The sequence below is a fragment of the Tachysurus fulvidraco genome, chromosome 1 (genome assembly GCF_022655615.1).
Source record: "Tachysurus fulvidraco isolate hzauxx_2018 chromosome 1, HZAU_PFXX_2.0, whole genome shotgun sequence".
Lineage (NCBI taxonomy): Eukaryota > Metazoa > Chordata > Actinopteri > Siluriformes > Bagridae > Tachysurus > Tachysurus fulvidraco.
In genome coordinates, this window is record NC_062518.1 from 13502766 (window position 1) to 13522180 (window position 19415).

A 19415-nucleotide genomic window follows, 5' to 3' on the forward strand; every position below is an offset into this window, starting at 1 on the left:
CCAATAACAGTTCTTCCTACCAGTGTAATGTCATGACTTGTTGGGTTTTGCACGTTAACAATTGTTAGGACAGTTGATTGTTGGGACCATGCCTGCCTTTGCCGATACAAGGGTTTCACAAAACTACAGCCCTTCAGGCCACTGTGGGTTCTCATTAGACTCAAAGGTTAGGGTATTATCCTCCCTAAAGGCTGAAGCCTGGACTCAACAATCAATTCAGTCAGAATAATTTTTTGTCACACTGACAGTCATTGCATTAACAAGGTGAGGAAATGGCACATTTAATGTCTCCACCAACTTTTCTGTGTTACAATGTTTTGTCCGGTCCTGCACACTGTGAATCAGTAGGCATTAATAACATTAAAGTTAATTATGGGGTACTGTTTCTGGTCACCTTTAAACATTAACAGGACTTATCATCACTAGCAGCAAGCTGAAAGCATACTTCAAGCAACACAATTTATGGAAGTTCTTTCCCATTTGATTAACTTCCACAAAATCGGGACTTATCCCTAGTGCTGGTTGCTCTGTGTTTTGCTGGATAAGCTGGTTTTCCAAATCTCTCTGCCTTAAAACCTGCACTGAAATGTTTACTGCTCCCACATCTAAACAATGCTGACAGTATTCCTGCCTGTACACAAGCAACTATTTTGGTGGGGTGTGGAACTGGGTAACAATGCTGTTGTGGAAATCTTTGTTGAATCTGAGCTGTGTTCCTCATCTCTCTGGTGCAAGATGTTGGTGGCAGTCAGTGGTATAAGGGCATGGCGTATAAGATGTGATTTGTGAGGGTGAAAGCCCTGGATAAGGGACAAAAGTAGTTTCTGGTTCTCTGCTTGGTGGGGGTACTGTGGAGGGGCTAGCATGGACTTTGGATGGTCTCCCTGATTTGAGACATCTCAGCTCTCAAGTCTTTTAACAACACAATGTCAAAGTGCATCTGCTTGATCTCAGTGTCAGGTGACAGAGTAAGTGCATTTTGCTGGTGGTACTTTTTTCTTCAACTGAAATGTCACTGGACTATACAGTGTTCACATGAGTTACTTATGACTGACCAGCATGTTTCTTTTTGTCCTGTTTACAACCTGCCTATGACAATAAACGCTTTGAATCTTTGAATCTTGAATTTCTTATCCTTTTAATTTTTGAAGGCAATGTGTTTGTTTGCAAGAGGGTTAGGGTTATTTTGCAGGCCAGTCAAGACAGTATACAGAAATAGAGTCTGAACCAATGCTGGGTCTTATTTTAAGCCTGACATTGTGGGAAGCAAAAAGATTTTCTGTCTCAGGTCCATAGCCCTTAGCAGGATGTTTTGGGGTGTCTTCTTGCTGCACTGAACCTCAGAAGTACGTTTGCAGGCAGCAATAGTGTTCCTTTTCCTTCTAGGTAACTATGAAACCGTGATGGTGATGTCCCAGAGCACAGCATCAACAATCTCTGACTCTGGATAGCCCTTGCTAAGTACTGTACACTTTCAATCTTTAGGGCCAGGCTAGAAAAGTTTAACCTGTCTTTTTGTCCTGACTCAACTATCTGACCTGCTATTTTGAAACCTCTTTGCCACATATAGCTATTAGATATTGCTGCAGCTATATTCTTGTGCGGACTGCTTGAACTTGTTGGAGGATTCATGTTTCTGTTTATCAGATCTCACATTGCAAACTCCATTTCTTGTAATGACACACTCAGTGCCTTTAGCTGTTTCTGAATATCATACTGTTTACTAGTTTGATTTAAAACATTACATGCCCTTTGTTTTTGTTCTTTGGCCATTTAATTGTCTGTTATGTCCTGAACATTGAGAAGATATGACATACTGTACCCTCATCCTCTAGGTTGGCATAATTCATCATACATTATGACATGAGATTAACTGACAGCATGTTTTACCAGCCACATGTTAAGTTCCTGGTCCTGGGGTATGAAGTATATTGCATATATGGATCAGTGCTCTGCAGTCAATTTGTACAACGTTATTTTCCTTTCTAGCGGTAGGTCTTCCAGTCCAGAGTCCATTGTTAAAGTGTGGCCATAAGCAGGCAAATCAGGGTTTATCTGACTTAACTGGGTGTTGTTGCTCCCTAGTGGTAACTGTACTCTCCTCAGGATATAGGCCACCAGAATAAATCTGAAGATGACACCCGGGTAGTTTAGCAAGAGGGTTCCAGTTACAGCTCATGGATTGTCCTCCAGTCAAACATTCCGTCAGTGCCTCCAAATGTTGTACCCTTAAATAAGGGAAAATAGTGAATGAAGATGAATGAAGGAAAAAAAAAAAAACACCATACTGCACTCAATGTTACTCATTTCATCTGTATTTAGATTAAAATTAAATTACAACATAAAATATGTTGAATACCTTTAACTGTTTTAACAGACTCATTTTTGCTAGCATATTCTCACAAAAAGCACTTAAATCTTATAGTATAATGACACAAATATAACATCATAATGGCGGACAAACACGTTAGCTGGGAACTCTTAAGCAATAAAATCAGGCAAAACTCATACCACATATTTCAACAACAACACAGAAATAACTATTAATTGCCTTAAATAAGTGGAAATAGTGAGGTGAGAAGAATGAAGAAACACTGCTGTCACTGTGTCACTAGTCTATTGTATATTTAGTGATGTTTAGGTTGAGCAGCGCTCTGTCTCTCCCCTATTGGAATGTTGAAGTATAAGACATTGTTACTAAATCAAAGCACAATCAACCTTCACAGAAGATAATCTTTATCACATATTGGCATTACACTTTCTGTCTTAATGGCTGGATAATCCTAACAGTGACCAGTCCCAATACACATTTGCAAGGAAAACAAAATTGACACACAATTAGAACAGGATTCTGCTATAGCTCTAAAAGAAACACAGTTTTCTTTTACCAGAATGATATATCTTGTCCATAGATGCTTAACTGTCCCAGTCTATCACATATATTCTGTCACAGCATTAATTATTATCATTATGATTATTGATTACAGGGTTACAATTAACAAGGCACCTTTAGACAATCAACAACTAAGTGTCTATCAACTAAGTGCCAAAACCCTCGTCAGTTGTTGTTGATGATGATGATGATGATGAGTAGATACAGCTCAGTGGTTAAGGCTCAGGGTTACTAAGCAGAATGGCAACAGTTCAAACCCCAGCTCTTCTGTATCATGTGGCATGTTCCTTACTTGCTTAGATATATGAAGAAAACTGATTTTCACTTTAATATGACATTTAAAAAAATTCCACTTAGATCAGTAGTGCAATCACACTGAATGTTTAAACCTAATTGTTGTGTGTACTTTTATTATGTATGGCATGTTGTTATCTTCCGATGAATCCTCTGATGAATCTAATTATCACAATTCACTGTAATTAAAGTTAGATTTATTTTATAAATAAGTATTACTTTCAGCCAGCTTGATCCTCACATGTTATTTCATTAGAGGATTTAGAGCTCTATTAAATAACCAGAATGTTATTGTACCCCTTTTTAAATAATGAAGCTAATTTTAAATAATTCTATTATGATCAGAGCAGGTCTGTGAAATGGATTCTTTACCCCTGCTATAAAAAGTTTAAGAACCCCCCCTTTACAGACCATGTGATGGATTACAGAGTGTTACTATTTAGATCAGGAGCTAAAAAAAAACATACAGACTGATGACACATTATGCCTGTAGTCTAATGTAGTCTAATCTATTGAGTTTGACACTCGTGAATTAGTTTAATAATGCTCTTGCAATGGTTAACACTGAGATCTGCAGTGAACAGTCACTGTGTAAAAAACCCACCATGTGATATTCCTGACTGTCTGATCAGTGCTTAAAGTCATTAGATTGAATCGGATCGGTATCTTATGCCACCTCTTTTCTTTGCTTTGCCCTGTGGCTGTCTGCACCAAGAGACACATAAATATCTCACATAAATGTCCTGCATAAATACTTGTGTGGATGAAGCACAGCTGAAGGCCAGCACAGTGAGACTGTGTGGGTAGCTGAAGGGGAGAGGTGCTCTAAGTGTGTGTGTTTGTTAGTGTGTGTGTGTGTGTGTGTGTGTGTGTGTGTGTGTGTGTGTGTGTGTGTGTGTGTGTGTGTGTGTGTGTGTGTGTGTGTGTGTGTGTGTGTGTGTGTATCTGTGTTGTGTTCAACCTCTGGATCACAGCTTCCTGGAACACTTTGGACCAATGAGAAGAAGCATTAACGGGAAAGCACTATTGATTATTCCTCCTCCAAATTTCTATCTCAGTTGCGCTTTTACTCTCTTTGTTTTGACTTTTGTATCCTCTCTCTCTCTCTCTCTCTCTCTCTCTCTCTCTCACCTATCCTTTATCTCCTTCTCACTCCCCCAACAGAAGCATGATTCATCTGTGCTTAAATAGTGATGAGCTGATGATCCTCCTACTTCCTATTTCTCCTGCTAAAGGACGGCCCACTCTCATGCGCACTAGATCTTCTTTGCGCATATTATGGACGGGAAATGTTTATTTATGTCTATTCCCAAGACAAGAACAAATGCGATTAAGCCTGACCCTTAACCCCTGACTTCAGCCTACACTAGCATCAATAGTATTGTGAACACTGTGCAGAGAAGCAATATATTCTCTCAGTCAGAGGGAGTGTTGGGGAAAAAGAAATAAGGAGATAAATATAAAGATGTGCTGAAAAGTGTGATTCAGGATTGACTGCTAGGAGAATGGTAAAGGAATGATAGACGAGTGAGAGAGAGTGATGGGTCTGTCTGTAATCTGAAATGAGCCATTACGGCAGCATATGGGATGCACCTGCCATGTGCCGTCTGCCTCCACGCTTCTGCACAACTGCCGACGACAGAAATGTGAGGCAGAGTGTGGCAGTAAACTCACAAGAGGCTTGCTAAAAGTTGGAGCTCTCATTATAAAATCTGACAGATTGATTTTATTTTAAACCCCGGGAAACAGCCGCTTCATATTTATGTCAGTGTGGAGTGTATTGTAGCAGGCAGGAGTCTACAGGTAGATCTCTATTACGCTCTTACACCTTCATACAAGGCAACATGGTATAAAAATTGCCCTATTAAAGCATGCTGGGGTTTGTAGAATTCTCTACCTATAGATTTTTAGATTTTATTATAGGATTCTACAAAAGGCCACGTTTACACCTATTCATCATCTCTTTTTTTTAATCGAACCTACACATCCAGCCTATCTTTATCTGTCTTCCCTTCTAAGTGAGCTCAAGTTTTACTTTAATCATAATGAAAGCTAGTACAGTGCACTTAAAGAAAGATTGCTCACCCTCCTTTCTTCTCCTCCCTCTCCGTCATCTCTCGCTCACTGCTCCCTTCCAGTCGATGGAAGGATGAGCGATGGGACTCGATTAGCATTTCTGGGGGATAATTATGAGCAAAAAAAAAAAAGGTGGATGGGAAGAGTTTGAAAGATAATGAAAGAGAGAAAGAGATTGGAATGAACATGAGCAGAGGGACAGAGACACAGAAAGATAGATTGGGATGTGAAGGGAGAGAAAGCAGCAGAGATGGTTGGGGGATGGGGAGAGAGAGAGAGAGAGAGAGAGAGAGAGAGAGAGAGAGAGAGAGAGAGAGAGAGAGAGAGAGAGAGAGAGAGAGAGAGAGAGAGAGAGAGAGAGAGAGAGAGAGAGAGAGAGAGAGAGAGAGAGAGAGAGAGAGAGAGATATGGATGTTAGGGTCATAAAGAGACTGAGAATGGGGATATGGAAGGAAAGGAAATAGATTGGGTTGTGTGGTGAGGCATTAGGAAGAAAGATAGAGGGACCAAGAGACACATCGGGCTACAGTCATAGTGGAAAGTGTCAGTGAGGATGAGAAAGAGACTGAGGGAAGGAGAGAGAGAGAGAGAGAGAGAGAGAGAGAGAGAGAGAGAGAGAGAGAGAGAGAGAGAGAGAGAGAGAGAGAGAGAGAGAGAGAGAGATGCTCTTGAGGGACCATTCTGAGATAAGTGCTTCTAAGGGAACATTAGTGTTCCTGAAGGGCTATTTATTGAGCAGACAAGCTCCAAGTTAAACCGAGTCAGCCTACATTATCTTGATTAGCTAATTATTTGAATTAATTGTCTGCTTGTATTTGTTTTAATATTCATGATTGCCTCTGGTGAATAAGATAAGCTAAAAAAAAAAAATCCTACGGTGTAGTTTCTACCACTTTTTATGCCTCCCATACAGTAAAGGTGTTGAGGCTAGCTGCTAGTGCTACTGATTCAAAGCCAAATTCAGCACAATAGAATTATAAATAAACATATGGGAAATGGGAAAAGCATCCGCTTAGAATTGAGTAGAGGAAGCTTGACAGAACCTATGGAGAACCTTTCTTCGCCTAGAGACTAGGTTTCAGTGCCTTAGCACCGAAAGCACAACATTTCTGGCTGCTAAGAATCACTTAATGTGAAGCGTTGTATATCAGAGAGCACCACAATCTGGCAGCTATAAGTGTAGCCAGCCCCCACATTGTTGTTTCAACATTCTCTATATACTGTATGTAGGCTGTAGTCAAAGCCCTAAACAGAAAGTTTGAAAAAGAATCCTTTTTACCAGACTAACTTTCATTTATTTTTTTTATTTATTTATTCTTTTTTTCCCCAAAAGCATGGACATGTATCAGCACCTGCACCCACACGTGTGAGGAGGACTGGGCTGCTCACTAGTCTTCTGGGATTAAGATACTTGACTTGCTTATATGTGGGCTGTATTTCTTCAAGGTCAAGTTTCCACGTTGCATTCAACCTATACTAAAAAGACAGAAATACTTTCAATGGTGACGAGGTTTAGCTTTCTCATCATGCAAATGCTTACATCAAACCGCACGGCAACCGTTCTATTCCGTCTCCCTCGCTAATAGCAGGATGAAAAAAATTGGAGCAGTATTCTCTGTGTTCCCATTGAGCATACGCTGATGTGCTGAAATGTATGTGGACCTGAATCATCATCATCATCATCATCATCATCATCATCATCATCATCATCATCACAAGAAAAAACAAACAAACAAAACAGGAAATTACTTTTCTGGAATAAATAAGGAGGTGGTGTGAGTTAAAGTGCACTGTGCAGATTTCTCCAGTGGATTGTTTTACATTTGAATACATCAGACTGTGTCTCCAGGGTGAACAATCTGTTCTTAAATACAGCAAACCTTTTCCAGTGAGTAATTGTTTTTAAAAATAATTTTAGAGGATTTGAAGATATGTCACATATACATCTCAACACAATGAAATACTTTTGTTTAGGAAGTTAGGGTCAGAGCTCAGGGTTAAGGTTAAGGGCCTTTCTCAAGGGCCCAACAGTGGCAGCTTGGTGGAGCATTAACTGCAAAGCCACCACTGTACTGTATATGAGCATGTCAGAGCCTCACAGATCCCCACAGAAGGTTGTGAGCTCAAATCCCAGGTCCACCAAGCTGTCACTGATGGGCCCCTGAGCAAGACCCTTTACCCTCAGTTCTATAAACAACATAAATGAAAGTTGCTATGGATAACAGGGTGTTATTTTGGTTCAGTGGTCATAGGTGTTGGTGCGATGGTGGATCAAGCAGTGAAGGCTCAGGATTGTTGATCAGAGAATCTGGGTTCAAGCACCAGCACTTACAATAGTCCACTGTTGGGCCCTTGAGCAAGGCCTTAACTGTCTCTGCTCCAGGGGTGCTGTATCATCACTGACTCTGCAACCTGACCCCAACCTCCAAAGTTAGGATATGGGAAGAAAGACTTTCACTGTGCTGTAATGTAGATGTGACAAAATAAGGGCTTCTATTTCTGTTAGCCTGAAATTGCTGATTCATTTCCTACCATTTTAAAACGGATGGTCCAACAGATAACCAAAAATGGTTCTTATAATGGATCACTTGCTTCATATATGGAACCAGTTTGAAGGGTCCGTTAACAAAACAACCCAATGGTTCTTTTTAGAGGTGTTTCTTATTCTTATTCTTGTTATGCAAATTCAAACAATGTCAATGTACTTCTCACTTCTACAACAGCGAGAACTCCTCAGATTTATTGAAAAATTTCTTCATTTCAATTTCAGTTCTTTCACAAATTTAATAAAGTATATAATTTCTTTTTTCAGTCATGACATCAAAACATCTTGCAGCATTATTTACATAGAGATGAATCTCCAGAAAGTAATGGCACTGATTTTGCTAGTTTCAAACTTGTATTTTAGCACTAAATTCACTGCATGTGATTTAAATGCTTTCCCAAAGAAAATGAAGACACCAAATCAAAATCCTTGGAAGAATATAATTTCTTCTGTAAAAACCAAAAAGAGTGAAGGCAAGAAAGGGACAAAAAAAAAGTTATTCACTAAAAACACTGTTTAGAAAGCATCTGAATGCCAAGGTACAGTAGTTTTTTCTCAACCTTGATTTTCAATCAGACAGAAAAGCAAACATTCCTTTTTTACCTTTCTAGCTATAGAAATGAATCGCTCCTATCATGTCTCATCTGAAGTTTTGCAGATAAATATTTTGTTATTGTTTTTATAAAAATTGAGTTTTGTCTGACAAGTAAAGCTGTGTACAGTGATTTTTAGCTGTTGTTGTACTGTCAAGTTACTAGTGACTTCCATAGACTTCCAAAGAAACAACGTGAAGAAACTAGCGTTCAATTTTCTTGAAACATTCTAGAGGGTGATTTGGTGTTTGTGTATAAAATGCAGCTTCATATCTGCTTCATTTCACTTCATTTTGGAGTTGTTACCAAGAGCTTCACTGTCTCTCGTATTCCCAAGGCCTTGATTCTAAGCTGTCATACAAATGCTTTTACTTGTTGATGTATTAATAATTCAAATTGAATTTTAATTCCTTCCGTCAATATACAGACAACGCACGGCTGTTTATCAGCTCCCTGTTTGACTGAACAGATTACGTCGATGTTGTTCATATCTAAATATTTTAGGACTTGATTTGTGATAAAGCATAATTTTTTTTATATATTTTAGTTTGATCTGAATTAATACCTCAAATTATCACCAGAATCTAGAAGCCAGTTCTACTTCATGAACCTCATACACTAGATTAATGTGTTTCTTCATTCTGGCGGTTGACGTGAACTTCCCGAAGTTGCTGACATGGATCTGCAGGAACTTATGCACTGTGGATGAGTAGGTGTTTAGACGGTGAGGGTTTAGTGAACAGTGCAAGAGCTTTGACATACAGTATGATTTCAACTGTTTTAAAATTCCTGTAGATTTCTTTCATATCCAGTATGCTTGGAGATCATTTGCTGTAGGGGGCACGGTGGCTTAGTGGTTAGCACGTTCGCCTCACACCTCCAGGGTTGAGGGTTTGATTCCCGCCTCCGCCTTGTGTGTGGAGTTTGCATTTTCTCCCCGGGCCTCGGGGGTTTCCTCCCCGGTCCAAAGACATGCATGGTAGGTTGATTGGCATCTCTGGAAAATTGTCCATAGTGTGTGATTGCGTGAGTGAATGAGAGTGTGTGTGTGCCCTCCATCCAGGGTGTATCCTGCCTTGATGCCCAATGACGCCTGAGATAGGCACAGGCTCCCAGTGACCCGAGAAGTTCGGATAAGCGGTAGAAAATGAATGAATGAATGATTTGCTGTAGTGTAGGTGGGACGGATGGAGATAGATGGCATTTAAATGGGAAAGCTGGACCTTGGACTTATTGCTCTTCTAACATTGAATAAAAGGGAATATAAGTGACATGTCAAGGCAAACCCTTATCAAACTATCAAAACAATGCTTGACTTTTTTAAGTTGTTTATTTTTCCCTGACCAATATAATTGCAGTTAAGATGTTTGGAGCAGCTGAGAAGTTGTGATCCTGCCTTATTTATTTCCCCTTACCACCAACAAATGACCGTGTAATTTATGTCTGTATGCCATTTTTTTCTCTGCTAAGTAAAATATTTTGTACAGCTGTGCTAAAAATGGCTACATGTGAGAACAATTCAGCATGAACATTAAGGCCCGTTAGGATCAGCCAGGGGATTAAAACATCACCAAGTCAACATTGAAATTGCTCTATCACGCTACTTAAGCATGTGACATGAAACAAACCATGAAGAACAAGCTGAAATGTTTGAGAAATGTACAAACAGTATTACCGAAAGGCTCAAGTACAGGAACGAGTCCTGAAACCAAAGTCAAGAGGATTTATTTGTTTATTTTCAGTTAAATGTTTTTTCAGCTTTTCATTTATTCAGATTCAATTCCTTATCATGTTCTTATTCAGATTAAAATAAATTTGATGGTAGTCAATATGGGGGGGCACGGTGGCTTAGTGGTTAGCATGTTTGCCTCACACCTCCAGGGTTGGGGGTTCGATTCCCGTCTCTGCCTTGTGTGTGTGGAGTTTGCATGTCCTCCCCGTGCCTCGGGGGTTTCCTCCGGGTACTCCGGTTTCCTCCCCCGGTCCAAAGACATGCATGGTAGGTTGATTGGCATCTCTGGAAAATTGTCCGTATAGTGTGTGTGTGTGTGTGTGTGTGTGTGTGTGTGTGTGTGTGTGTGTGTGTGTGTGTGTGTGTGTGTGTGTGTGTGTGTGTGTGTGTGTGTGTGTGTGTGTGTGTGTGTGTGTGTGCCCTGTGATGGGTTGGTACCCCGTCCAGGGTGTATCCTGCCTTGATGCCCGATGACGCCTGAGATAGGCACAGGTTCCCCGTGACCCGAGAAGTACGGATAAGCGGTAGAAAATGAGTGAGTGAGTGAGTGAGGTAGTCAATATGATGGTGACATTATTAGGATTCAAGTGTAAGGATCACAAACTTTTGTTGTTCACAGAGATGATGATGATTATAATTATTATTATTACTATTATTATGCAGTTATGCAAATAATAGAAAAATCCTATTATCTTTTTGTCGAGGGAACCAGGTGCTCATTTTTGTTATGTCCCACAAACCACTTTAACCACGGAAACTCTTTAATTGCCTGGACTTTCCTAATTACAGGATTTTTATACTGTTGTTGCAAATATGGCTGTATTTAATCAAGCATTGTTGCAACTGAATAGATTTCATTTTCAGTTCTAAGGAGCACAAGCTAACATTGTGAGCTAACTAATAGTTCCTTTTTAGCTTTCAAAAAGGAATCATGACTTTCAACAGAGTCAGTATGTAAAATGTCTGACTATATAAAACAATTCTTGGCCTTCCAATGGTGCAGTACGGCCTGGAAATCAAATGCAAGCAGGGGAAATCAAAACATGATTGATTTTTACCTCTTAATTAGGTAGGTGTCCTAACTAATAGGTTAGCCAATTTCTCTGTATCTACCAAGAGATTAAACAGAAGCCCAAAAAAACCCTGTCCACAATTTATTAATGGAAAGAGACTTACTAAATTACTTTCAGAGATTAAACACACCGTGCCCAATAACTCTATTAAATGAAATGAAGTTCAATTACAGACGTGTAATTTTTTCTTTTTTCTCAGAGGTCTTCCAGCCTTTTCCGTGAGCCTCTGAAGCCTTTCAATTTTCCCTTTTGGGAGTCTTCTTAGATGAGTATAAAGACAACGCTGAACCACATTAATGATGGTGCGGCTTAATTTTCCCTGCATTTACCTAATTGGCACTGTGTTTGGCATTACAATTAGTTAGACTGGATTTTCTGTCTGGCTCTAAAACAATACCCTGGTCAATAATGGCTGGTTTTTAATTGTTTGGATTAGGTATGTGTTTTCCTGTTTTGTTTTTCTAAATGCATTAAAGAATAATAACCGTATGAGAATGAGATCTCCACTCAAAGCTTTACAAACTAGAAGCCACAGTTCATTAGTGATTACAGCCAGAGTCGTAGTCATAAAAGAAAAAGCTAATTATGCAGGGCTTTATTCTCTCCATGAGCTCCTGTTCATTCATGGCTAAATGAAAAGGTCTAAAAGGAGGAGGAGGAGGAGGAGGAGGAGGAGGAAAACAATTTTTCCGCTTTTATATTTATTTTTGTATTATTATTCAGCATGTTTCATCCTGCCTGTGTGTCAAAGTCGATAAACTCCATCACGCGTCTGCGGGGAACTAATTTTAGACGAGGACGTTTAAACAGCCTTGCCACCATGAGTTAGCTCACAAACCACACATATCCACAGGTTGCCTTGGCAGTAAGTGGACGGTCATTTGGAAAAGGTCCGAGATCGATGGCCCACGCTGTTCTCGCTCGATGAGCATTAGCCTCCTTTTGTGAGGGAGAGCTGCTCACTCCCAGATTCGTTGATTACTTTGTTGTGGTAAATCAGCCCAGTGGAGATGCCCTGAGCTGTGAAAATCTAATACGACTTGCTAATCCAAAAAAAAAAAAAAAAAAAAAAATTCCTTGATTACTTTGCTATTTCCCAGTGCTGCATACTGTGTACAATTTAGCTACACATTCAACAGACACTGGCTATTTCCATAACTTATCCTGCATTTCTGAAATTATTTCTTTCTTTTATTTATAATATCTGAACTGGAAAAGTGAATTAGCATAATGTGTTTTCTTTTTTAAGGAAACAAGCCAGGCGTTACATATTTGACACGGCGCTCATTAAAACTGTTGTTGGTGTTGTACATTTTTCAGAGAACAAGGACTATGATGCATATTTGTCCTATTCTAAAGTGGAGCCAGAACAGTGGAGCCAGGAGACCGGAGAGGAGGAACGCTTTGCTCTGGAGATTCTTCCGGATGTTCTGGAGAAACATTATGGGTATAAACTCTTCATCCCAGACAGGGATTTGATTCCCACTGGAAGTAAGTTAAAATTTCCAGAGCATGAAGTTCTGTGTGTATTTCTCATGGCATGTGTGTGTGTGTGTGTGTGTGTGTGTGTGTGTGTGTGTGTGTGTGTGTGTGTGTGTGTGTGTGTGTGTGTGTGTGTGTGTGTGTGTGTGTGTGTGTGAGTGTGTGTGTGAGTGTGCGCGTGGGCATGTGTGCGTGTGCATTTGTGCATGCGTGTGCAGCAGTCTCGTATGTGAAAATCCTGGAAAATATTACCTTATGTTTTCATTTTAGATTTTAAATAAATGTAACAATTTTAATACAAGGGGGGCACGGTGGCTTAGTGGTTAGCATGTTCGCCTCACACCTCCATGGTCGGGGTTCGATTCCCGCCTCTGCCTTGTGTGTGCGGAGTTTGCATGTTCTCCCCGTGCCTCGGGGGTTTCCTCCGGGTACTCCGGTTTCCTCCCCCAGTCCAAAGACATGCATGGTAGGTTGATTGGCATCTCTGGAAAATTGTCCGTAGTGTGTGATTGCGTGAGTGAATGAGAGTGTGTGTGCCCTGCGATGGGTTGGCACTCCGTCCAGGGTGTATCCTGCCTCGATGCCCGATGACACCTGAGATAGGCACAGGCTCCCCGTGACCCGAGGTAGTTCAGATAAGTGGGAGAGAGTGAGTGAGAATTTTAATACATCAGGTGTGTCCCAAATCTCATACTTGCACATAAGTGCACATATTCAAACAAAAGTGGAGTGTACGTCACTTTACATGCTCAACATTCAACATTCACAGCTTTGCTCAAAAGAGTTTTGATGAGGGAAAAATTTTCAAGATGGCCGACAAATCTCCAGTGGATGTGAAATCGTACAAATGTCTTTAGCTCACGTACATTGCGTGGTTTATTTTCCACCATTTTTCGATTCACTATATGCTGCTATAGATAGTGGACATATTTCCTCACAGCAAAACATTGTAAGTAAGTGGTGTTGACGAAACAACGGCCAATCAGATCCTGTCCAAAGAGTCCATCATGCTTCCTTGCTGTTGAATCATCATCAAAACAGAGAAGAGCATGTAGCCACTCTGTACAGATGAACTGCTCAATGATTCCTGACCCCCTGAGCTAGCACAACTGTGCCCCTGTGCACAAGGCACAGAGCTCCATGTAGACATGGTAGTGTTAAAGTTGGTGGAAGAACTCGAGCATCTTGTTCTGAGCCCTACTGTACTTGGACTGATCTCCTACTTGGAGTCTGATCTCACTGATGCTCTTGAACCTCGCAGAAGACTAAATCTGGATCAAATGATTGTTTATCTATACAGTGTATTTATTATCATATACACCGATCAGGCATAACATTATGACCACTGACAGGTGAGTGAATAAGCTCTTGTGAGGTTTTTTTTTAATCTGCACTGGTCAGTATCTATCAAAAGTGGTCCAATGGGCATGTGAGCATCAAATCTGGACCATGGAACAATGGAAGAAGGTGGCCAGGTCTGATTAATCATGGTTTCTTTTACATTACATGGATGGCTGGGTGTGTGCATTGCTCACCTGGGAAACACATAGCACCAGGTTGCACTATGGAAAGCCAGTGGAGGCACAGTGATGCTTTGGGCAAACCATGGGTCCTGCCCTCCAGTCAAATGTTATATTTACACGTACTGTACCACCTACCTAAGCTTTGTTAAAGACCATGTACACCCTTTACATTATTCCCTATGGCTGTGGCATCTTTCAGCGGGATAATGTGCCCTCTCACAAGCAAAAATGGTTCAAGAATGGTTTGTGGAGCACAACAAGGAGTTTGAGGTGTTGACTTGGCCTCCGAATTTCCCAGATGTCAATCAATTGGGCATCCGTGGATGTCCGATCCATGGAGGCCCCACCTTACAACTTACAAGACTTAAAGGATCTGCTGCTAACATCTTGGTGCCAGATACCACAGCACACCTATAGGGGTCTAGTGGAGTCCATGCCTCTATGGGTCAGAGCTGTTTTGGCAGCAAAAGTGGGACCAACACAATATCAAGGTCAAGTCCAGTATAGTCAAGAAGCTTTTATTGTCATTTCAACAATACATAGCTGTTGAAGTACACAGTGAAATGAGACGTTTCTCCAGGACCATGGTGCTACATAAAACAGAGACAGGGCTAAGGACTTAGTAAGTAGTCTTAGCCACATAAAGTACATCTGTGCAACCTGATGTAAACAGTTTTGAGACAAGACAAACAAGACAGACAAGACAGTGCAGGACAAAATACAAGACTATACACAAAAGACAATACACAAAAGAAAATAAACAGAAACTGTGCCGCCCAGTGTAAATGCTGTATGTGAAACAGAACCGCCATCATAATGTAAATAATGTTATGCCTGATCAGTGTATATTCACATAGTAGTCAGCATTTTTTCGAGGCTTGTGTGTGTGTGTGTGTGTGTGTGTGTGTGTGTGTGTGTGTGTGTGTGTGTGTGTGTGTGTGTGTGTGTGTGTGTGTGTGTCTGTGTCTGTGTCTGTGTGTGTGTGTCTGTGTGTGTTTTATATTGGTGTACATACAGTACATATACACAGTATATTTGCATGTTTCATGTGATTGAGTATTTATATTGTATGTGCTTGTCTCTAGTGATTTCACGAATGTCTCTCATCTCCATTTATATAATTCCACATGTCATGCCGTGTTGTGCAGTTGTGTTTGTCCTCAAACCTTATTTCAATTTCAAATCCCCGCACGAGCATGTTCTATAAACGAACACTTGCCGAACCTGGTTGCTGGAGGACCTCATTAGAATTTTGTCATTCTTCCATGGCATTACCTGCTTTCATTACTGCCAGTCAGCAAACAACTTTCAAATGCTTCTCTGCATCCATATCCGTGTCTGTCAGGGTGTCTGGGTGTGGAAATGAAACAAGTACAGCATTGCTGGAGAAAAAGACAGCGGACCTTCTAAAGGTGCTGGAGGTGTTGATTTGAAATACATGTGACATGGGATGTGATTTTTTTTTGTTATTGTGTGTGTGTGTGTGTATGTATGTATGTGTGGGTGTGTAACTGACCTCTGATTGGACTGTTTGTTTTTAATGTGGGATGAACACACAGGGTCAATAAAGCTCAATCTGACCGTGATCAACACCAGATTACTCTCTCTTTTTTTTTTCTTTTTTTCTTAAATTAATTAAATAAATTTGAGTTTTCAAGCCACAAGATTGCAGCTTCAGACTTATTCCTCATCATCATATCCTGGTTCAAACTTTATCTGTTATTAACGCCACCGTACAACAGACTCAACACACTTTTTATAGAAGTAAAATAAAAATAAATAAGATAAATGGAAGAAAAATAGAACTAAAATTTCCTGTCCAAGCAAAAATATATATATATATATTAAAAATATCAAATCCATACATATGAATATTGATCCAAGACAAAACAGTATGATGGTTGCGAACATCTCAAACATCATATAAACCAATACTATAGACTAAACACCATTAAAGCTTTGACTTTACTGGTGTAAAGTCTCTGATCACAAAAAGATGTGAAAGAATGCTCGTACAGTCAGCAGCAAAAATATTGGCACCCTCTGTGAAGATGGCTTAGAAATAGGTTGTAATCAGCAGGTATACTGTAGCATTAAATAATCCAGTTACAGGTCGAGATCTCGCGAGGATGTGATCCAGCTGTGAGCCAGATGTTTAGTTTTATTCATGTTATAATCTGCAGTACTCATTCAGTGTATTTATTTTTTAGGACGCTAGAGTAGCATCCAAAAACATTGTTTAAATCCTACTATATCATATAATATAATATGATGTGCTGCTACCTTGTGTCCATTCTCGTCCACCGTACCAGTGAAAATCTTTAGTCTTTCAGTATTTGGTCTCAAGTGTCTTTGTCTCTGTCTCGTCCTATAAACTTTGTTACCCCTGCAGTGCCACAACCCATATTAAGCCACAAAAGCCACAAAAGCAAATTATCAGGGCAGAAACAAAGTCCACCACTCGATGCCAGTTCTTCTTCTTGTTTGCTTGTGGACGTCCCTGCACTGTCGCTGTGATAAGTCTGCTGCTTCTGAGTCTTTTGATCAAACTTTGAATCTTGAAATTATTTATGTTTAGGTTTCACCAATGATCATTTCCAGGACGACACAAGGCTCCTTAGAGGTACAGCTTTCACCACTTCTGTCAGCAGTTGTAGTCTGCACTTTTATTTTTATTTATTTATTTATTTATTTATTTATTATTTTATTTATTTTATTTATTTTATTTATTTTATTTATTTTATTTTTTTATTTTGGACATGGATGGATGGATGGCTCAGCGTTTAGTTTCATTCAGGGCCCGAGGTCCGGCGAGGCGCTAGCTCAAGGGCGAGGTGATAAATCTGCTACGAGACGCTCAGACACTTCTTAGGGGCTTATTTCTGTAATGTCAGTTCACTTTTTGTAAACCTGCTATCAGACGAGGTACAGACACCGAGGAGGTACGAGTGCAGTGTGGGGGAGTTAATACAGATGGACAGAGAGAGAGAGAGAGACAGATGCTCAAATGAGTTCAAAGTGCAAAGAGACACAGACACCTAGACAGACAGACAATGAGTCATAAACTAAAAACCTCCATTTTTTATCATATAAAGAGGCACTATTCTTCTTCTTCTTCTTCTTCTTCTTCTTCTTCTTCTTCTTCTTCTTCTTCTTCTTCTTCTTCTTCTCATATCTGTAACCTGGTGAGGACTAAATCCCAAATAAACCCACACACTCTTCCTGCAGCTCTGCCTACTTTGTCTCGTTCGACCTTCTGAACTCGAGAGCAACATACAGATTTTATTTTTTGCATGTAAAAGCATCTTTGAGAAAGAGTCGGCGAGCCGTTAATTCGGTGCAGAAATAGTGGAGTGGTGAAAAACAGCTCTTAGAGAGTGCCTGTGCTTCTGGTTTATGTCGTGTCCTCGTTTTGTGTGTGTGTTTGTTCTGTTCTTTGTAACACTTGTGTCTCACATTGGAAGAAGTTATTTGTTAAAACATGTTAAACTGTATCTGATTGCAAAAGCTTTTTAAATGAGACTTCACAAATGTTTAACTTCACCTGTATTAGATACTTATTTCTCTCTCTCTCTCTCTCTCTCTCTCTCTCTCTCTCTCTCTCTCTCTCTCTCTCAGCCTACATCGAAGACGTAGCGCGTTGTGTGGACCAGAGCAGACGTCTGATCATCGTGATGACCCCGAGCTACGTGGTGCGTCGCGGCTGGAGCATCTTTGAGCTGGAGACTCGTCTGCGCAGCATGCTGGCGACTGGCGAGATCAAGGTGATCCTGATCGAGTGTGCCGAGCTGCGCGACACCATCAACTACCAGGAGGTTGAGGCCCTCAAGCACACCATCAAGCTTCTCACCGTCATCCGCTGGCCCGGCCCTGAGGGCAGCAAGCTCGGGAGCAAGTTCTGGAAGCGTCTACGTTACGAGATGCCGTTCAAGAGGCGCGAGCGTGCTCTCTCTCACGAGCTTTCACATGAGCTCTCACACGAGCAGGCGCTGGATGCCGGAGAGCTGCAGAGCGTCTCGGCCCTCTCCATGGCAGCGGCTGCTTCAACGGCCGTGGCAACCGCGAGACCCGAGCTGCGCTCCGCCTTCCGCAACAACAGCTGCCACGCGCCACTCGGACAGAAACACTACTACCGCAGCTATGGGTACGATGTTCCGCCGCTGCCAACGCTGGGCACCCATCACACCTACTGCAACATCCCCATGACTCTGCTGAATGGACAGCGCACACAGGGCAAAGCACAGCGCACTGAGCAGCAGCAGCTGGAGGAGCAGCATGCCAACAACGCCATGTTGCCATTGCTACCGCGTGAGACCAGCATCTCCAGCGTCATCTGGTGACGTCGAGCCGCGCCTGAAATGTGTTTTTTTTTTTAGTCTTTACATCCTTGTTTGTAGACACCTTTCCTAGTAACGTAAGAGATAAGAAAAGAAGGGAAACGGATCTTATCGACTGCTGCTGCTGAACTTACTTTCACAGGCAGAAATGAATTAAGGAGTCCAGGAACACTGGTTGGGGTGAAAAACAGGTGTGAGGTCGATAAACACACACACACACAAACACACACACACACACACACACACACACACACACACACTTAAGGAATACAGGGTCTTGTACATATTTCCGATTTCTTTGTAGCATTTGGTATTTCTTTCCGTTTCTTCAGTTTTTTTTTTTACATTTGTTTTTATTACCCAAATGTTTTGTATCTTATTTTTTAATTTTTTAATTTATTGTTAATTATTATTATTTTGTGTGTGTAAGGTATAATTTATTTTTTTTTTTTTGCATTTTTTTGCATTTTTCACCAGTTTGTAAGAAAATCATATTCATTTTTATAATTTTTTATCTGTGTGTCTTGGGCTTTGTCACGTTTGAGACAACACCGTTTGTTTTTACTGTTGTTTTGTTTGTTTTGTTTTGTTTTGTTTTATTTTTGTTGATGCTTGAACAGTTGGGTATCTCAGCTTTTTTAGAGACTCATGAACAAACCTCGAATTATGCAAAAAGTGCAGAAGCCTGGGAGCTAATTTTCTTCCTGAACAAACGACCAAGCAGAAGACACGAGAGAGGAAGCAAAAATGCCTCAACATGACGATCTAGTGTCTCTCTCTCTCTCTCTCTCTCTCTCTCTCTCTCTCTCTCTCTCTCTCTCTCTCTCTCTCTCTCTCTCTCTCTCTTATGAGTTATTAATACTTTCT

General features: G+C 40.6%; 1 protein-coding gene across 4 annotated transcripts in view; it reads left to right on the plus strand.

The window, feature by feature from the left end:
- il1rapl1b (interleukin 1 receptor accessory protein-like 1b) overlaps positions 1-18964 on the plus strand; it is a 313957-nt gene extending 294993 nt beyond the window's left edge. For 2 of the 4 annotated variants that reach the window (XM_027168684.2, XM_027168685.2), the window contains exons 10-12: positions 12527-12697; positions 16790-16834; positions 17830-18964. In XM_027168684.2, coding sequence (XP_027024485.1) covers positions 12527-12697; positions 16790-16834; positions 17830-18551 — 938 coding nt within the window. In that variant the 3' untranslated portion in view covers positions 18552-18964. The remainder of the gene's footprint in view (positions 1-12526; positions 12698-16789; positions 16835-17829) is intronic. The other 2 variants (XM_027168686.2, XM_027168687.2) reach the window with 1 other exon arrangement.
- Positions 18965-19415: the final 451 nt, after the last annotated feature.